Source organism: Sylvia atricapilla, chromosome 7 (assembly GCF_009819655.1).
Source record: "Sylvia atricapilla isolate bSylAtr1 chromosome 7, bSylAtr1.pri, whole genome shotgun sequence".
NCBI classification, from domain to species: Eukaryota; Metazoa; Chordata; class Aves; order Passeriformes; family Sylviidae; genus Sylvia; species Sylvia atricapilla.
Genome location: NC_089146.1, coordinates 20,109,420 through 20,128,203, shown reverse-complemented (window position 1 = coordinate 20,128,203; position 18,784 = coordinate 20,109,420). Strand labels below are relative to the sequence as shown.

The following is an 18,784-nucleotide window of genomic DNA, read 5'->3' as shown; positions in this document are numbered from 1 at the left end:
CTTCTTGTGTTTTAGTTCATGTGCATTGCTCCTTGTTGTGCTGCTGGGCACCACTGATAAGGGTCTGACACCATGCTCTTGGCACTCCCTTTGAGATGCGCATGTGCATTAATGAGATCCCCTTTCAGTCTTCTCCTCTCCAGACTAAACAGACCAGCTCCTGCAGTCTCTCCTAACAAGAGAGATGCTTCAGACCCCAAACCATCTTTGTGGCCTCCAATGGACCCTCTCCAGACAAGCTCCTTGTCTTTCTTGGGCACAATGCTCCTGATGCAGCCAAGCAGAAGGGCAGGATCACCTAAGGGCCACACTTGCTTGAGGCTCCCCAGGATACCATTTGCCCTCCCGGGGCCAGCTTCCCAATAAAGCTGTCCTTTCGGATACAACATAGGGGAGGAAAGAAACTCTGTATTTGAGTAAAGGAGAAGAGGGAAAGGGCGTGTGTGTTCCTTCTGGCACTTCAAAACTGGTGGCAGAACTTCTGGTTTTCTGTGTCATGGATTGCATTGTGTATATTTTTGACTCTTTTTCAGACAAATCCTGTAATTAAAAGTGAACAATGTTTAGAACTGTAGCTGAGCTTCTGTGCTGCAGACCCCCTTCTTTTGTGATACTCCATCTCTGTTTCTGTAGTTGTGCAGAGCAAAGTGCCACCCTCCAAGTTGAAGAAATGCCTTTAAGCATTTTTTTCCATAGAATGAACTGTGAGTTCATGAGTTCTATGTCTCAGGGCCTGAGGAAGTGCATATGATCCTCACATTGGTAACTAATTTTGTCAGTCTCCTAACTGTTTGGGGTTTTCTTTGTAGCGAAATAGATTCTTAAATAAATTCATAAGGTCATAAAGTTTTAACTGTCATAGAACAAACGTAAAACCACTCAAGACAAAGGCAAATCAAAGAAAGGTATTTGGACAGGTTGGAAACCAAAGGCTGGTAGTGTTAGTGACTTATCACTTGATAGAGGTCAGACCTGTAACATCTCACATCACAGGATTTTCAGAGCATCAAATGTGAATTGTGCTGTGTAACTGATGACTGTAGATCCCTTGGCTGACTTCCAGGAATCAGCTCAAAGAGAGGAATCCCCAGTGGAGTGAGTAAAGAATAGCCAGGCACACAAATATTTTACTTTTCTTTTCTTAGCTGGAATGTAAATCAAGAAAAATCACAGATCTCATTTACCCTGAAGGAATAGGTGAAGCTTTTTAGCCTCTATGCACTGGAGCTTTGCTCTTCATCCCTTCCTAACCCTCCTCTTGGCTGGGATGGATCTCCTTTCTTCATTAGCCTATTCCACTTCAGCCCAGTCTGTTTTGGGGACACAGACCATACTTTCTGCTTGTTTTCCAAATACATGTTTCTCCATCTTCCCAGTCACTTGTTTGAGTGGATTATTGTTAAGATTATTAAATTTCTGCAAAATCTGCAAAATCTCTTCATAAGTGTTCAATGAATAAGAAGACCTTCATTTGCATTCTTTATTTGCATCTTACTGGTGTTAAATCTTTTACTAGAGTCGAATATTCCTCTTCATCTAGAGCATGTATAAAGACATGGGCAACAGAAAACTTCCTGTTTTAACTAGGCCATTAACCTCAGTTTAGTTGCATCCCTGAGTATGTGCTTGGGTTTAAAAAAAAATTTCAAACGTGAAAAGAAAATCCAGGACTTGGTGAATTAAGGAAGAGTCACTGTAAAGCACCAAGCCTGTTTCGTTTGCTTAAGAAAACAGGGCCTTGCTGATCTTTCATTACAGAGGTGGAAGAGTTGCTTGGTCATTCACATAGTTTCTAAATGAATAAAAAAGGAAATGTGGCATTCAAAGGTGACAGTGTCAGCAGTTTTGTCAGCAAAATTATTATTCATTTAATGAAAATGTGCTAATCAGGATTTGCATTAAAAAATTACTGTACATTACAGAAAAATGAAGAAAAGGAGAAAACAGAGTAGAATGAAGTTTAGTCAGAGGTTTTTCTATTTGAAAACCATTATGTAAATAGAAAGTAATATTTTCAATGTGGTTTTTAATTTTAGCTTCCCTGGGATTTTAAAAATTTTTTGCATTGCATTAAAATACATAAATTGGTGGGTAGAAAGTATTTGCTCCTGTAGAACCTGTTTAAGAAAGATAAAAATATGGGAATTTATTGAGATTGAGTTTCCATAATAATAGGTACTGTTTATTGTTTTTGTTGCTAAAAGCAAAGGACCAAATAAGAAACACCTGTAATTAAAAGCAGATAAAGACTGTGAAATCATCTTCAAGTCACTTTAGCCATTTAGTACCAGCACTTTGATGTAAACACTGCTGACAGGAGCATAAACACTTGTTAGCATCAGAGTGTGAAAATTCTGGATGTAGAAGCCATCTTATCAAATGAAAAGTACAAGGTAATCATTTGAGAAAATTACCTAAAAGAGTCCTTATTGCTTATTCATAATGTCTCCTGAAATTAATATCATTAGCATGAGACTAGTGATGTTAAGGCTCCCTGGCCTGTGGACACAGTAGGTTCCCTTTGTGGGAAGTCAAAAGGAATAACTTCCAACTAGGAAATCCGTCCTACATTTTTCCTGTTTTACTGGGTGGGACTGAATTTCACCCAAAGGCTTCACATACTCATTGGCCTTTGTTCTGTGGTATGATGTAAACCTTTAGATTTATGAGGAAATTTACTCATCTGCATATCAAGTTTAATTCAGGTGAACAATATTATGACAATCAAGATGGCTTAATGTTCCCCTGAAGTCCTGGAAAATGTATTTGGTATTTTTTTATAATTTTCCTCCCTGTCTAGTTACCCACTTAATTTTTTGAGAAATGTTAGACTCTTTCCTTTTATTAATTAATTTGTTCTTTATGTGGCAAAGCAGAGGAGAAAAAATTAGAGGAGACAACAAGGAAATCGTCCTGCATAGGAGTCAGGAGCTGAGGTGGTTTGAAATGGCAGACTGCTGGCTGATGCCACACATTCGATGTTCCAGCCTGCTGGATGCATGTGGCCAGTCCTTAATGCTCTACGGCTGTGCAGCAAAGTAGTTGGGATTTGCAGGAGGAGAAGTACGTGACAGGATTGGTATGATTCTGTAGGTGCTTTTGTGTGCTGACCAGTTACAGCATTCACCTCATGGATAAGAGCCCTAAAAGTTAATTTTTATTAAACAGTAGTTGAATAAAATAGTAAACTAATTACAGAAGCAGGGATTAGAATTTTTCTCCCGCCACAGTTTCAAACTTTGATTAAATAACAATGATCTGCTTAAGGAGTGGTTTGAGCCTTGTGTATATAAAACTAGGGAAATCAGATTTCTTAGGTAGGTCATTCCCCTAATTATATATTAAACAAACAAACAATCTAATCAAAGAAACATCAGTACACTCTACTTAGTTTTACATTGCCAATGTAAAATGCAAAGATACAACCAAGAGTACCATTCTGGATTGAAATATTCAGGCTGAGTTGTGTGTATGGTGAGGTATTAGCTTCAGACAGCTAATTCAAGATGCATTTAATCCCTGTGTGGATTTACCTCTCTCTCTCTAGAATGTACAGGAAAAATGATGACTTCCAGTGTTGCTTTTCCTACCTCACTTAACTAATATGTTGAAATACCTGGTGTAAAATAATCTCCTGTTTGCCTCAGGGCCAGGCAGAACTGTTTAGGGAGCTATTACCCCCTCTTTTACCAATGTAATGTGAAATGCATAACAGAAAATGGAGTGGTACATAAAATATATCATTTTACAAACCTGTGATGCATCATAATCTGAACCTATGTCAGTAGTATCATTGCTATCTCAAAAGGGATATTTAAGAATTTCGGAGAGCTCAGAGACAGGACTCAATTAAGGTCTCAGAAATTATCTTGTCAAACAATACAGAAAATATTAGAATTTCAGAAAGGCGTGAGATCTAGCAGCAAATGGCAAGCAATAAATTTAGGTAAATAAAGAAGAGAAAATTTTTTACCTTCATTACAAACTTGGTATTAAAAAGTGTATTTAATTCATATGTTAAATGTGAAAGAAATGCCTAGTCACCCTGTCTGTGATAATTTTCTGGAACTTCCTTGCAGTCATGCAGGTATTTTACATACAGCTTTGTACATTGATAATGTATTTCACATATTGACATGTGTGACATGATGTACATGTGAGCATCATTTAAGGACTTTGTTAATTGCTCTGTGCAACAGATGACAAAGAACGGTACGGTGGAATCTGAGGAAGCCAATACACTGACTCTGGATGACATTTCTGATGATGATATTGATCTAGACAACACTGAAGTAGATGAGTATTTCTTTCTCCAACCCCTGCCAACAAAAAAGCGGCGGGCATTGCTGCGAGCTTCTGGAGTGAAGAAGATTGACGTGGAAGAGAAGCATGAGCTGCGAGCCATCCGCCTGTCCAGAGAGGACTGTGGCTGTGACTGCCGTGTGTTCTGTGACCCAGAAACTTGCACCTGCAGTCTTGCAGGCATAAAATGTCAGGTAAATGGCTACATTTTTGTCATTATTTAATTGTCTGGGGAGGGGGAAGGGTGTGTGTTCATGCACACGTGTGTATTTCTGCTCTTGAAGTTACAACTACTGCAAATTAAGTATTAGGCAATAATGCTTGTGGATGTCCAGTCTGTTTTTTAAGGCCCTGTTTTAAGGGTGTAGAGTGGGCAATCAATACAATCTCGTAAAATATCTTAAGTATGATTTTAGGCACATACATGGCTTAGGGTGTTTTTTTTTCTTACACAAGTATTCTGCTCCTCATACTCCTTTTAGGCCTTTATCTAAATCGGCAGATGCAGATAACAAAAGAATGAGTAGCCTGCAGATTTCAGAAGGGATATTACGTTTTATTTTAGAAACGATTAGCAGACACTCCAAATGTGAAGTATAGTCCAAACTCTGTGGGAAACAATAAATGACATTTTGTGATAGTGTCCTTTATGTAATGTGCATGATACTTAAAATCTGTGCATGATAAATTTGCGTGTAGGCAGTAAGAGGTATCTGCTAATGTAGCAAGTAAGGTTTTCCTCTTCAGGCTGAAGAGGTATTTCATACTTAAAATTTACATAGTGTCAGCTGTATGTGTCCCAAAATGTTCCCTAAAAGATATTTGTGCTAGTTCTGCTGAGTTGCTGTTGTGCAGCTGAGTTTTCTTCCTGAATGCATTTTTCATTATCTCATATATCCAAGCTAAACTTTCTCTGCTATTTTAAATAATATATTCTCTTTGCTGTTCCTGTTTTCATTTCCAAATGTGTGGAAGATGTACTGGATTGTGTTGTGTGGCTCTCCTGTGCATATTTGATGTTTAGGTGTTAGAGTGCAGATGAAAGTCACAGACCTTAGGCTGTCTAATCAAACTTGCCAACACATGGATTCAGTCACATGTTCAAAAATTTAAAATATTAGATGTAGAAGTTCTGTGCCCAGTCTGTTGAGCTTACAATAATACATCTAGAATTGACTGGATTACGTTTGAAAATGCACTTGAGATTTTGTTCCTGTTTTCTGACTAATTCTACCAGCATTTCTCAAGGTAAATCCCACTTCACCTTTGTATTTCTCTAGGCTATCTAGGCTCTGTCATGTCACCAGGCTTTTGCTTCCTGTTGTTAATCTGTATTCTCTTTTTTAAAAGGTGGATCGTATGTCTTTTCCATGTGGTTGCACTAAAGAAGGGTGTAGCAATACAGCAGGTAGAATCGAATTTAACCCTATCCGTGTACGGACTCACTTTTTGCACACAATAATGAAACTTGAATTGGAGAAAAATAGAGAGCAGCAAGTTCCAGCACTCAATGGCTGTCACACTGAGATAAGTGCACACAGTAGTTCCATGAGTCCAGGACCCCATCCAGTTGAATATTCGATTGCAGAAAATTTTGAGATTGAAACTGAATCCCCGGCTTCAGTTATGCATTCCCAGTCAGCCGAGGACTTGGACTGCCCAGGGGAAGAGGAGGAGGAGGAAGATGGGAGTAGCTTTTGTAGTGGAGTTACAGATTCTAGTACACAGAGTTTAGCCCCTAGTGAATCAGATGATGATGAAGAGGAAGAGGAAGATGAGGAGGAAGATGAGGAGGAAGAAAAAGCAGATGATTTTGTGGAAAGTATGAGCTCCCATGCTGATATGGTGCCTCTTCCTTCTGTCCTTTGCTACTCTGATGGAACTGCTGTGCATGAAAACCACTCTAAAAATGCCTCATACTATACTAACTCTTCAACTCTGTATTACCAAATAGAGAACCACGTTGCTGGCACTGCTAACCAGATCGGTGAGACTTACTCAGAAAGGGATGCTGTCAAGAACGGTAGTCTTTCTCTGGTGCCTTACAACATGACTTCAGAACAGTTTGTTGACTACACACGGCAATCAGAGGAAACTTTTAGCAGCCCTCATTACCCTTCAGCAAACCCCTCAGTGATTGTTTGCTGCTCATCTTCTGAAGGGGATGGCAGTGCTCCCTGTAACAGTTTGTACACTGAGCATAGGCCGAGTCACCCGCCAGTGGAATTTCACTCATACTTGAAAGGTCCTTCTCAAGATGGCTTTGTTTCAGCTTTGAATGGTGGCAGTCATGTGCAAGAACACCCTGCTGAGAATTCACTGAACCTCCCAGAAAAGAGCAGACTGCACGAAGAGTGCATCAAATCACCAGTGGTAGAGACAGTACCTGTTTAATATTAAAATTATTCTAGGACTGACTTTCTGTGTTAAAATTCACTCCCATTGGATTTTCCTAGAAACTTACTTTTTTAAGAGGTAGACAATGCTTGGACTACAGTCAATGTTCCAGAAACATTTTGTTTTTGCAAGCTACACTGGCAGTGGTATTGCACAAAACCAGTTCATGTAAAGATTTGAATAAAAATAATCAAATCCTTTTTTTAATAAAAGTTAAACAGATAAGTGAAAACCACACCCAACATATTTCAAAGTAGCCTATCTGTGAACATGTGTGAAACCTGCCAAGCTATCTGAATCAAAGCTTCATGTTTTTGACTGTCGGGCCTGTGCAAGATTGTTAAAAATGATACTTTGAAATAATCATGTTTAGAGTCCTAATTTTCAACATATCTGAAAAGATAGTAAGTTTAATGTAAAAGTAACTACTGTACAAAAAAAAAAAGTTTTAATTGTTCTGTACTGTATGTATTTTATTTATGGTAGTTTAAGATTCATGTTTTGATAAAAATGAACAGCATGTTCATTTGAGCAGAAGATCCATAGCTGCTTACAAAGAGCATGTCCACTTTTCATCTGGAGTATCTTGTATTCTTCCTTATTTTTTCTTAATACCATTTCTGATAAATAATCTTGAAACACATTTTTAGAGTGTACTATTTTCTCTTTTACTGTTCTTGACAAACAGAAGAGTCAGAAAGGGGGCATTTAAATCTTCTAGAATAGAGAAAGGTAGACAATCCTCCATTTGAAACTAAAATCAGTGGCATTCCAGAACTAGTACCCCCTCCCCAAAGAAAAATGATCTTGTATATAATGGCAAAGCAGTAGCTTAAGCTCACACAGCACCTTCAGCCCAGCCACGGTTCAGATACTCATGCACTTTAGTGCCACTTTGCAGTACTGTACGAACTGCGGGAACTGGAACCTCTTTGGGGAGATGCCATAGCTCCAGACCCCGAGGCAATGTAAGATCTTAAAATTCACTGTAACAAAACTTGTACATTTTTCCCAAGCCAGTTTATGAATATGTCAGTATGCAGTTTCTAAAAGCAGAGCCTTACTGATCAGAGTTTAAATAAAGCATGGAAAAAAAATGTGGAAGTGTCCAGATTGCCTAAATTTTTATGAAATACAAGACTGGCTTTTGTGGACTTCTGATTGTATCTCAAATTTAGTACCGTTTGGTCTTACTAAGAAACAGTCCATTCAGTGAGAAAAAATAGCTTCAGAAATTTTGTATCTGCAAAAGTCTGCAAGCAAAAGAACATGTGCATCATATGGATAATCCATTACCTTGTGATCCACTTGTTTTAAATGAAATGGAAATGAAAGTACCTTTAATTTATTAAACAACCTTGCTTTTGTCTAGAAAAGGAGGCATAGGAGCCAGCTTTTCTCAGCACTGGTAATTCTGCACTGCCTTATTTTGATTTCAAAATCTATTTCAGCATTTTTATTCTTCTAATACTGAAATTTCATTTATTATACATCAAGTAGTTGAAATGTAGGCCTGTCTTGTTTGTCAAAATAAGGATCAGCATCTTAGTTTTTATCTGTGTCAAATTTAGATGGTTAACAGTGTGCATGTAAACACAGTGTAAATTTTATCTCTGTAACAGTGACTCTTCTGGTTAGAAGCTCTTTAAAACATCATGTACAGTACTCCGGTAGAAAAACTGCTGATGTAAAATATGCTTTTCAAAAAAAACAGCTAACTTAATTGTTTTTATATAAAATCTGGGCAAAGTGATTTCTCATATTTATGCTAAATTAGCAAAATATTTTTACTCCATGTAGTAGCTGGAAAGGTTTTTTATTTACTTGTTTCCACAAGAAGTCCTACATGTTATATATGAACTGCATTGAAAAGTCTAGTTCTCTAGGGACTGGATTCCAAACTTGCAACGTATTCCATCTCCTGGGAAAGCGCACTCATGTTGGCTATCTGGCTCAGCAATTCCACAGCCTCTGTTCCTCAGTCACAGACCACTCTAGTCTCTTTCTCTAAGGCTGAGTAGCCAGGTAAGTGCCTGTATTCTCCAATGCCATACAGCAAATACCCATGATTTTTAAAAAGAAATGTGCTAGCCCTTAAAGTTCTGCACTTAAGAATAGATTATTCTGTTCAGGATATTCTAAGGGCAAATGTAACAAGTCTCTGTGTATGTCAGGGTCTTGCTTTAACAGTGGGCTTAAATGAGGCACTCTCCCTTAACACCAGCACCAAAAGCACAAATCTCTTCTGCTTGAGCTGGGACAGTAGATGAGGATTGGTAGCAGCTCTTTAACTTCAGAGTGTGTTGGAGAACCACACACACTTTACTGGGATATTTCTCTCAGGGGAAAGTTAAGTGAAATCTTTTGCTTTGTTATTCATGCCCTTACTGAGCAATAAGAAATTATTTTCTTGGCCCCCTGTGCTTTTATGCAGAAAAAATACCTTTAATAATATCAGCAAGCACAGTAAGTAGTTAACACAATAAAATACTTCTCAGCTAGTTTTAGATATTGAGATGATGGTTATTTTCTATTTCCATTGGCACAGATTTCTGATACCAGTCCTCTGTATTAGCATCTGTAAAAACTTCTGAGTATTTAGGTGAGCATGTTCCATGCCATTGGGGCATCATGGGTGAATACAGCCAAATTCTCTAAACCCTGCAGTGTAGGATACCTCTCTTGTAAGAGAGAGGTAGGGGGAGCAGGAACGATATAAAGCATTTGTGATATACTGTTTTCCATGTTTGAAGTAGCTCATTCCTGGGAGTCAAAAAAAATAAAATGTGCAGGATAAAGATTTAAGTTGAAAAGATATTCCCAATTGACTAGGTAGTGATAATGTAGATAATAATACTTTTCTTTTGATGCAATATGATATTTTGTGATCAAGATTTGATCTCAAGATGCAAAGTAAAGAAATCTTCTTTAGTTCTTACAGCAAGTTATAAAGTCAAGTATTTATAATTCATGGAGAATTCCTGACAGCTATTATTAATAATACCACCAAGCCTTCTAACAGAGGTAAATTCATACTGAGGAAAAAACCCAGTAACCTCTTTTTTTCAATACATGTTAAACCTGTTGCCCAGACAAATCCATGCCAGCAAATAACAAAGCTACAGCCTTCTCTAGTGTGTATAAGTTGACTAGAGTGAAAAAAAAAAAATAGTTGAAACCCTGACCGAAACAGGTAGGTTAATTTAGCTGCAGTCTAGAGTAGGTTGTAGAAATCAGGTGAAAGTCAAGTTTCCCATCACTTGATTAAACTTGGATTTTTTTTGTTCTAAAAAACCATACTCTTCATTTAAGGAAAAGCAAGCTTAAGTCATGAGATGGACAATACTTCAGTGTTATTTTTTGGGCTAGTATACAATAATACATGCTGTGTCCAATTTCCCAGCTGGTTAATACTCATATTGATTATCAGTCCATTCATTTTGGGTAGGCTATTTCTGTGTGATAAAAGTATTATGTTACTGAATGATAACCAGCAGTATTTGCTTCTTTATCAACACAATGTATTATATGTGAAAATACCTACTTTACTGATAGTTTTTATCAGCTTTATTTCCAAGATATTTGCCTACTAATAAACACACCTAAGGAGCCTGGTATATATTTGTGATCATACTGCATTGTTCACAAAAATGAGTCATAACAAAAGCATTTCCCTTTCTTGAAATAAACTGGAATTTTGACACAGAACATTACTGGAACAGCATCTAAAAGCAGGTGCCTTTTTGCCTGTAAGGTGAACTTCACCTCTTTGCAAAAAGGTGCATTGTTAAATATATATAAAGCTTTAATTAATGTTAGACATGAAATTAGAATTTCGTTGGTATGATTACAGCAATTGCAATTGTTGCTTAAGAGCTATAATTCATGTCCATTAAAACATCCTTAAAATTAAAAGCTGGTCAGTAGAAATTTCTGATATTCTTTGTTGAGCTCTATGCTCAACACTTAGATCAGAAAATTCTAGATTTGTAAAGCTTCACAATTTTTCATTCACGTAAGTTCCTGCTAGTGAATCCTAATTGGAGTTGACATTTGTTTATTTTACGTCTATTGATTCCACTCCATAGTAACTATCACCTGCTATAGATAAGGTTCCGCTGCTCCCCTCCTCAGTTAACAGTGGGATCCTGCCTTTGGTTCAAGTGCTGCAGGATTCCTGCCTGGTGTTGGTGGTGCTGACTGATCCCAGTCCAGATCCAGTTTCTAACCTGATCTGGCTGTTTTATTTCAGTAAATGTGCTAATAAACTGATCATGTTTTCCCTGCCTCTCAGGCAGTACCTTCACAAACACAGCTGCTTTGTTAAAGATCATATATTTATATGCAAAACCAAGGATGTATAAAGGTTTTTATTAGTTCAGGTGTTCCTGACAGAAATGTGATAACACTGGATAGAGTACTGGGCTCAGACAGAGGAGACTTTGCCTTTGTCCTATTGTATCATCACATTCTCTGTGCTCTGGTTTGTAATGTACTTAGAGATACTGTGGTAAAACATAATTCTATAGAACAGGTAAAATACCATTTTATTCTTGTGTTGGCATCATAACTAAATTTTTTTACTGCAGACTCTGCCACTTTCCAAATGAAGCCCAGCCCAGCTCAGAAGTGGCCAGAATTTTTTTACTAACATGAAACACAGCTGAAATGAGAACTCCTTTCCTGGGACTCAATTAATGAGCAGAAATTAAAATGTAAATTTCACAGTGAAAAAATAAAAGCTGTGTTGAATGTACAACATTTACCTATCTAGTGCTTAACATTTGAGCAGCAAGATTGTAGTTTTCCTGCAACGCCATACTTGGCAGCAACAGGCAGTCTTACTCCTCTTCACATTGTCTTCTTTTGCCAGCTGAATTCTCTCAGTTGAAATTCCTTGTCTAGGCTGCTCCTATGCAGGTGTCCTAAACATAAAGCAAGACAGACCCACGATATCCTTTTAAAAGGCATTTGCTAAATAAGGATCTCCACTGTTACAGCTCACGAATTTTATAAACCGATGTTCATTGTGCCAGTTGTATTTCCTGAAACAGTCAGGAACAGAAGAGGATGATATGGAAAATCCTTAACCATTCAGGGGTGTTATACGTTCCCACTGAGACTAAAGAGTAATTCCAACATCTGCTTTATTATGGTTGCAGGACAGTTGATGTAAAGTACTTTGAAAATCTAGAATTAACTCAGAGAATATATTCTATAGAATTTATTTCTAAAATATTAAATCTGATTACTATTTTTTTAAAATGGTAGAAAGCTGTTATTTTCAAAACAGAGTCTAGTTGACTTACGTGTTCCTTGGTATGACAAATCTCAGCATTTGCCTTTTCAGTGTTTCAAGGTTTTTAAATATTCTTAATTTTGCTATTCTCTGTAATCATTGTCCATGTGCAAATTATTGTCCATTTTCTCCAAGAAGTGTCAAATCCAAAGTACAAATATTGTGAAGTGATGAAGAAGTGCAGTGTACTTTTAAAGATGTCTGAGTGAACACATGGTTGAGTTCTTCACAAGTTCTTCCTTTCACTCTCTTCTCTTCCCTAAATCCAAGGCAGCTTTTAATTTTATGGCTAATAAATGTACCAGAGTATTGTCTCCACTTAAGGAGAAACATTATAAAATCTTTGAGGACTTTTCTGCTACCATAATAGCTGATACCAAGAATTTTACTTTATATGAACATCCACTTTATAAAATACTTGTTTGGCAGCCTTAGAATTTTCTTTTTAATTCCTTCCTTCCCACCTTCATGTTGGTGTCTGGGAAGTCTGTTGTGCAGTAAAACTTTTCATGAAAATTGAGCACAAGGGTAACTCTCTTGTCCTTTGTGCTGAGAATGAGATCTTGAAAACCCAGGTTGGGTAGGGTTTTTAACAACGTGATCTAGTGGGTGGCAGGGGCAGTTGAAACTAGATGGTCTTTAAAGTCCCTTCCAAACCAGGCCATTCTGTGATTCTCAGTTAAAATATGTATTGTCCTATTGCTGTCTTTAAGGTTAGGCAGACACCCACCCCTTAGAAGGTCCCACTGACTGGAGAACCATATTCCTGGTGCCCTGTGTTGCACCTTCTCAATAGAGATCATAGTCTTTCATCCAAGGCTGGGTGTGGAACAAAAAAAAAAGTGAAAAGGTAGATTTTGTACTTTATTAGCACAGTTATTTTAATTTGGAGCTTAGAAATGACATTTCTGTTTCATGAATGAATGTCCAGTACACCTAAGTAAAAAAAATGTTTGTCTCTCATGTATGTTCTTTAACTGTTCATTTTTCCAACAAGCTATGAAGATGGGATTAGCTTTTCATGATAGGGAAAATGGTGGAAGATACAAATGTGCAACATTGTTCTAATACAAGGATCAAGATAATCCTTTGTCTTCAAACACTTGAGTGAGTGCAGGGAAGATAGGAAGAACAGTTTAGAGGAAAAAGAAAACAAAGGCCAGAGGCAGATTATGAGGATTATTTTCCTCCTAAAGGGAAAAATAAAGCACATTAAAAAAAAAAAAAAAAAAAAAAAAAAAAAAAAAAAAAAAAGGAAAAAAGCAAATAAGGATCTCTTCAGAGCAAGGATGGAAAAGTATATGGACACTCGCTACAAGCTTGTCCACGTTAGGTCAAAATACTGTTTCTGTTATGTAATAGATTGTAACCAAACACGAACTCAGTGGAAACGGGAAATGACATTTTTTACAGACCAGAGTTATACAGGTGGCCATTAAATAAAAGACTTATCCAAATGAATGGGATAAAATAACTAAAAGCAACACCCTAGAAGCATTGCTACCATGTCACTCTTTGCTGATGGCAATTTCAAAGACAAGTTCAGAATCATTTAACTCTGCTCGCTCCCAGGCACACATTCTCATATACCCAGTTTCGCAGCTAGCAAGAGGTGCTAAAAGCAAAGACAAAATGTCCTATTATCAGCATTTTATCTTGCCATTTTCAAATGAGGCTTAGTACATTATGGCAGGTAATTATTTTAGGTTTCTCTATCTTAAACTTCTAAAATACATTCTTAAGAATGAAATTTTGGGTTGGATTGTGGATGAAGTTTAACATTGCTGGGGTAATGAGGGAATCATTGTAAAGAACCATTTGTGAGTCTCAGATATAGATTCAGTACCAATTTTCAGCTTCCTGAAAAGATCATCATATGCACTGGCAGTTGGTTCTTAAAACCAGAAGCAAGCATACTGGTTTTTTTCAAGCCATTTCACACAAATACTTCAGGTCTCAAATGCCCATGTAAACAAGGCTTAATAACTGGGCATTTTAATTGAGTGATTGTAGGCACTTCTATGGAAATACGTCTGAAGTGTAGTTTGTGAAATATGTTTTAAAAGTGTTTGATGTAAAATAAGCGCTATAAATTTAACAGTGCAAAAATAGTCAAGATCTGTAGATTACAAAACTGTTCCTAAGATCCTCAGACTGTAATATTGTCTTAGTAAAGTTGATCTTTTAAGTTAAATTGCATTCTGCTGTAACAACCTTTTACAAACAGAATTATTAATACAAATGTACTGGTTAATACCTGTTAACATAAAACATGGTAATTTGTTATTTTGATTTGTTTCAGTCTATAACTAACAGAAATTTTGTAAAAAAAACACAAACAGAAACAACACCTTGCCTATTATATGTTTAAAGTGTTTTGTTTTAACAGACTGTATTAACATTCACACTGTCTAGTCCAACCCTGTCTTCTAGCAGGTTTAGCTCTCTGTATACATACAAATATATAAATATCCCCACAAGAATATAAAATTGCTTTCAAAATTAGTGTTGGCAAGTGGTAAATAGTACACCGTCACATAAATTCAGAAGCACTTAAGCTGATGGTCTTTCAGACAGGTAATCCATTCAAATGGGACTAGTAAAAATGTGTAATTGCAGCTATTAGTTTAAAATTTGTACATTACTTCTGATGTTACTAATTTCTGAGAAAAAGAACTATGTTACATACTTAACATTTTCCATTACAGATGATCTTGCATACTAAACTTATGGAGGTCTCAACAGTTAAGCAAGATACTTAATTGGACTGCTGCTTTTAAACTCTTTGAAGAAGCAAAGGGAAAGAAAGTTCATCTTAAAATCTGTACATGGAAATAATTTTAAGCTTCATGAACTACACATTTCCTTTAACTTCCTTTTTTTAAACAAGTTATAACATCAAAGATGCCAAAGGGTAATATAAGCTACAATAATATTCAACAGAACTTAACCTAGATCTTACGTTGTAATAATTTATTCAAATTAACTGTATTCTTCTGTATTTATATTTTCGGTATTTATTATGAATGATATGAAATTTGATGTATTTATTGTGGCTTATTACTGCAGTGTATATATTCCAAAAATGAGCTTTTTTAAGTCTTAACATTAGTTTTTTTGTTAATTAGTGGCACTTGTATCAGCTGTATTTTTACTATATATTGTACAATATATATTGTCCATTTGTTTGCAATGAAGTAAACCAGGTTTCTACGTTACATCCTGGCTGCCAGTGCATTGTGCGTCTCATTTCTGCTACGCAGTCACTAGAGATCCTCTCTCACCCAAGAGAGGCAGAATTAGTACTGCACATCCTCCCTGACACCTGCAGAGCCTCCAAAGGCACTCTGTGAAATTTCAAGCATTTCTCCCATTCCTGATAGTCTGATAGCATAAGGAGAAGCAGTTTGTGTGGATTTTTTGTGTGTGTGTGTGGTTTTTTTGTTTCTAAATATTTGTATGCCAATTAAATTAAATAAATGTCTTCTTAGGTATATCCATTTGCCCTTTAATGATACTACTGCCTACAATTTTCTTTGGCCAGGCAAGTACTGTAGCTGATTCATCTGTGCCTATAATTTTCATAATAAGGTAATGAAACAACTGTTTTCAACAGCTGTTGGAATAAAATTTTGCAACAGCTCTCTCTGGTGGACAATTTGCAGTAATTTTATACATCATGTCAATGGCAACATTCAAAGAATACTGCTAAATTTCAGGACAACTGCTTATTTTGAAAACTGATGATCAACATAACTTCATTTAGAAAATAATTATCTGATATTTAATAATAATAATAAAATAATAATTCTGATATTTACTCAAATTGAGAGGCACATTTATAAAAAGTAAGTTGTCCTTAAGTTTGCTTATATGATAAATTACATATAGCTAAACAGTTTCTACTTTAAAAACCAATAAAGATGAGATGTTGTTCTCTAGGTGATAAAAAAGCTCTCACAGGAACTATGGTAGCACTTGGCTGTAGTCTGTTGGGAGTCCCATATTTGCTATTAGACTGTTTCTGGCATTGCTGTGAACTGTGGCTAAAAGGGGCACCCCAGGGCTTGCTAAGCCATACTGACGGAACAAAATGTAAAAATCTGGTTCTAATTCAAGGTCCCAGGATGCCCATTCAGAAATAGGAAGATTTAACTGTTAAGGTTTACTTGTAAGTTTATCTGTTAATCGTAGTCAGATTATTCTATACTCACCCTAGAGTAAAGCAGCAATTACTCCAAAGGGCGATAAAATCCTCAGGTATGGTGGGATGGCAAATTCCCACTGCAGTGAATGGTGTCGTAACCAGGTGGAGCCATAAGCAACCAGTGGGACCTCTCGTTCACAGGCAGTACTACCCAGAGCCAGAGGCCCTGAAGTCCCAAAAGGTTTAGGGTTTGCTTTGTCCTGCTGGGAGTGTGGCTGAACCGGCCTGGCCTGAAGTCAAGCCATCTTCAGCGCTTTTGATTACTCCCTGGATGTGTAAGAGAGCACAGTGAGATGGAGGTTAACACTGTTCTAGTAACCTTCAGTAGTTTATATAGCCATCTGATTGAGGTACCAGTTTTTATATGCTGTGTATGGAACACTATTTACCTTTGTCCTATTCATAGGGGCAGAGAAGGGCATTATAAGTTACTGAAAGATATTTGAATTAAAATATATATATATATATATATATATATCAAAAAAATTTAAAAGAGCCAGAGAACCCCTCTGCAACAAGCAGGTTTTCAGCAAGTCTAACTGCTAGAAACTATTACCCACTTTCAAGAGAACATTATCAACAGCCAGAAGATGCTGCTGCTTCTTTATTAGCTTTAAAAAAAAACCCAAAATCCAACTTCCTAAACTCATATCTAGAGATCTCTTTTATTGCTCTCCTAGTATTACTTGATGCTTGTATATGTGTGTACACAGGCACACAAACAAATATCTGAAAGTGCAATAGTTAGTGAGTGTGGCCTTAAAGTTAATTTCGGACCTTCAAAGAGAACAGAACAAAAAAATTCATTTAAAATTTAGCTCTATCTATAGATCTGCTTCCCTGTTTTCTGGCAGGTAGTAGGGAGTCCAAGACTGAACTACCAAAAATACACACTAAAATGTCACATTTAAGGAACTATGATAGTTAACACACCTTAAAAAAATACTACGTATAATATGTATTTTGTACTAGAGACCTATGTTAGACCAGAAAAGAAGTCTCAAAAAATGAAAGGAAAGAAATGGTCTTTAAAAGATGATTTTAAAATCACAGAATTCATTTCCCCTTTCTATATCTAGAACTAAAGACAAAATATAATATCTAGGTGAATTGCTATACCTAATCTCTGCAAAAAACAACTACATATATTGCTATATCTGAAAAAAACCCCACCAAAAATACAAAGTGGAGCTTCTCTAGTGTCTCTAGCATTGCTGAGGAAGAGGTTCCCTACTTCCAAGTGCTACAGAACACTCGTTTCATTGAAATTTTAATTCTAGTCTGGTTTGAAGTGGTAGCTCTTAAAAAAACTTCAAACAAATGCAAAAACCCAACTGATAATGAGTAGATAAATTGTTTCCTGTGTGCATATCCAAATCTGACAGGCTTGCAAGAGAAAAAGGTTGCATGAAGAAATTATCCTTCAGTGATATTAAAAACAATGCATTTTCTGTAGAACATAAACTAAGAACTAAAGGAACAAGTACTTTTAAACTTGTATGCTAAATACTTTGTCTTCTAGAACAGGTTCCTTGGACACTGAGTTTCCATTCCATACCCAAGGTTCAACACAACAGATCTGCTCTCTGTGTTATCTCCCATCCTGTATTCATACTGTTCAACAATTCTCTCATTGACCTGCATTCGATTTTTCCTCAACCCTCCATTTTATCAAGTGCATGTATTGGTTTGATCTGCAAAAGTAATAGTACTTTGTATTCATTACCAAATTAAAACATTTATCAGAGGACACAGGCAGATCTTCCAGCATTCTACACAACCTTCCAGTCTGAGTGTTATAAATAACCCTTCCAGGTACAGTCTTTTGAACAATTTCTGTTCACACTGTATAAAGTTATTTTAAGTTGTACAGCTTTAACTTCCTGCAGTACTCTTACAGTGTCTCCAAAAGCCTTACAAAAGCTGAGACATAAATCAAAGGCATTATAAAGCCTGAAAAATAAATTATAAAGTTTCTGACAAATTATCACTGGTCCTTATACATTTTTTTGTCTTTTAGATGACTTGTAAGTACTGAAAGGAATTTTTCTTGCTTTTATTCAGAAACTGAACTCATTAGTCAGGTACCATTAAATTATGGACAGGCTCCCTCCCCACCACAGAAGTAAAAAAAAATAACCACATCATCATCCATTCACCCATCAGACCTAAGTTAGCATTTATCTGTAATGATACTACTTACTAGGATAAAATAACAGATTTCTTATTAGTGTATTTTTGTCCTATTCAGCCTTTAATTCCCACCCCTTCAAGAGACTTTATTCTCAGCTTTATATTTGATCATGCAGCCAAATATTTTTGTCTTCGCTTTACAATTTCCTAAAAATTGATTATATATTTGATTATGCTCTATTATTTTCTGTAATTAGCAGATTAGTTAGAAAGGCCAAAGTCTCACTCAGACTGATAAATCTGAGGTCAGTCCTTTGTAAATGGGGAAACAAGCAAGAAAGAAAATATTAATACGTGAGTATTGGCACAGGAAATTACATATATAGATAACATTAGAAACCTGTGAGGTAAATATTGTATAAATCACTAGAAGGTAGGGGCAGAAG

The 18,784-nt window shown here is 36.4% G+C and overlaps 1 protein-coding gene across 3 annotated transcripts in view; it reads left to right on the top strand.

Moving 5' to 3' along the window:
- Positions 1 to 14,781, top strand: part of CSRNP3 (cysteine and serine rich nuclear protein 3) — a 96,145-nt gene extending 81,364 nt beyond the window's left edge. For all 3 annotated transcript variants that reach the window (XM_066322872.1, XM_066322871.1, XM_066322874.1), the window contains 3 exons: positions 4,200 to 4,496; positions 5,653 to 8,724; positions 14,707 to 14,781. In XM_066322872.1, coding sequence (XP_066178969.1) covers positions 4,200 to 4,496; positions 5,653 to 6,696 — 1,341 coding nt within the window. In that variant the 3' untranslated portion in view covers positions 6,697 to 8,724; positions 14,707 to 14,781. The remainder of the gene's footprint in view (positions 1 to 4,199; positions 4,497 to 5,652; positions 8,725 to 14,706) is intronic.
- Positions 14,782 to 18,784: the final 4,003 nt, after the last annotated feature.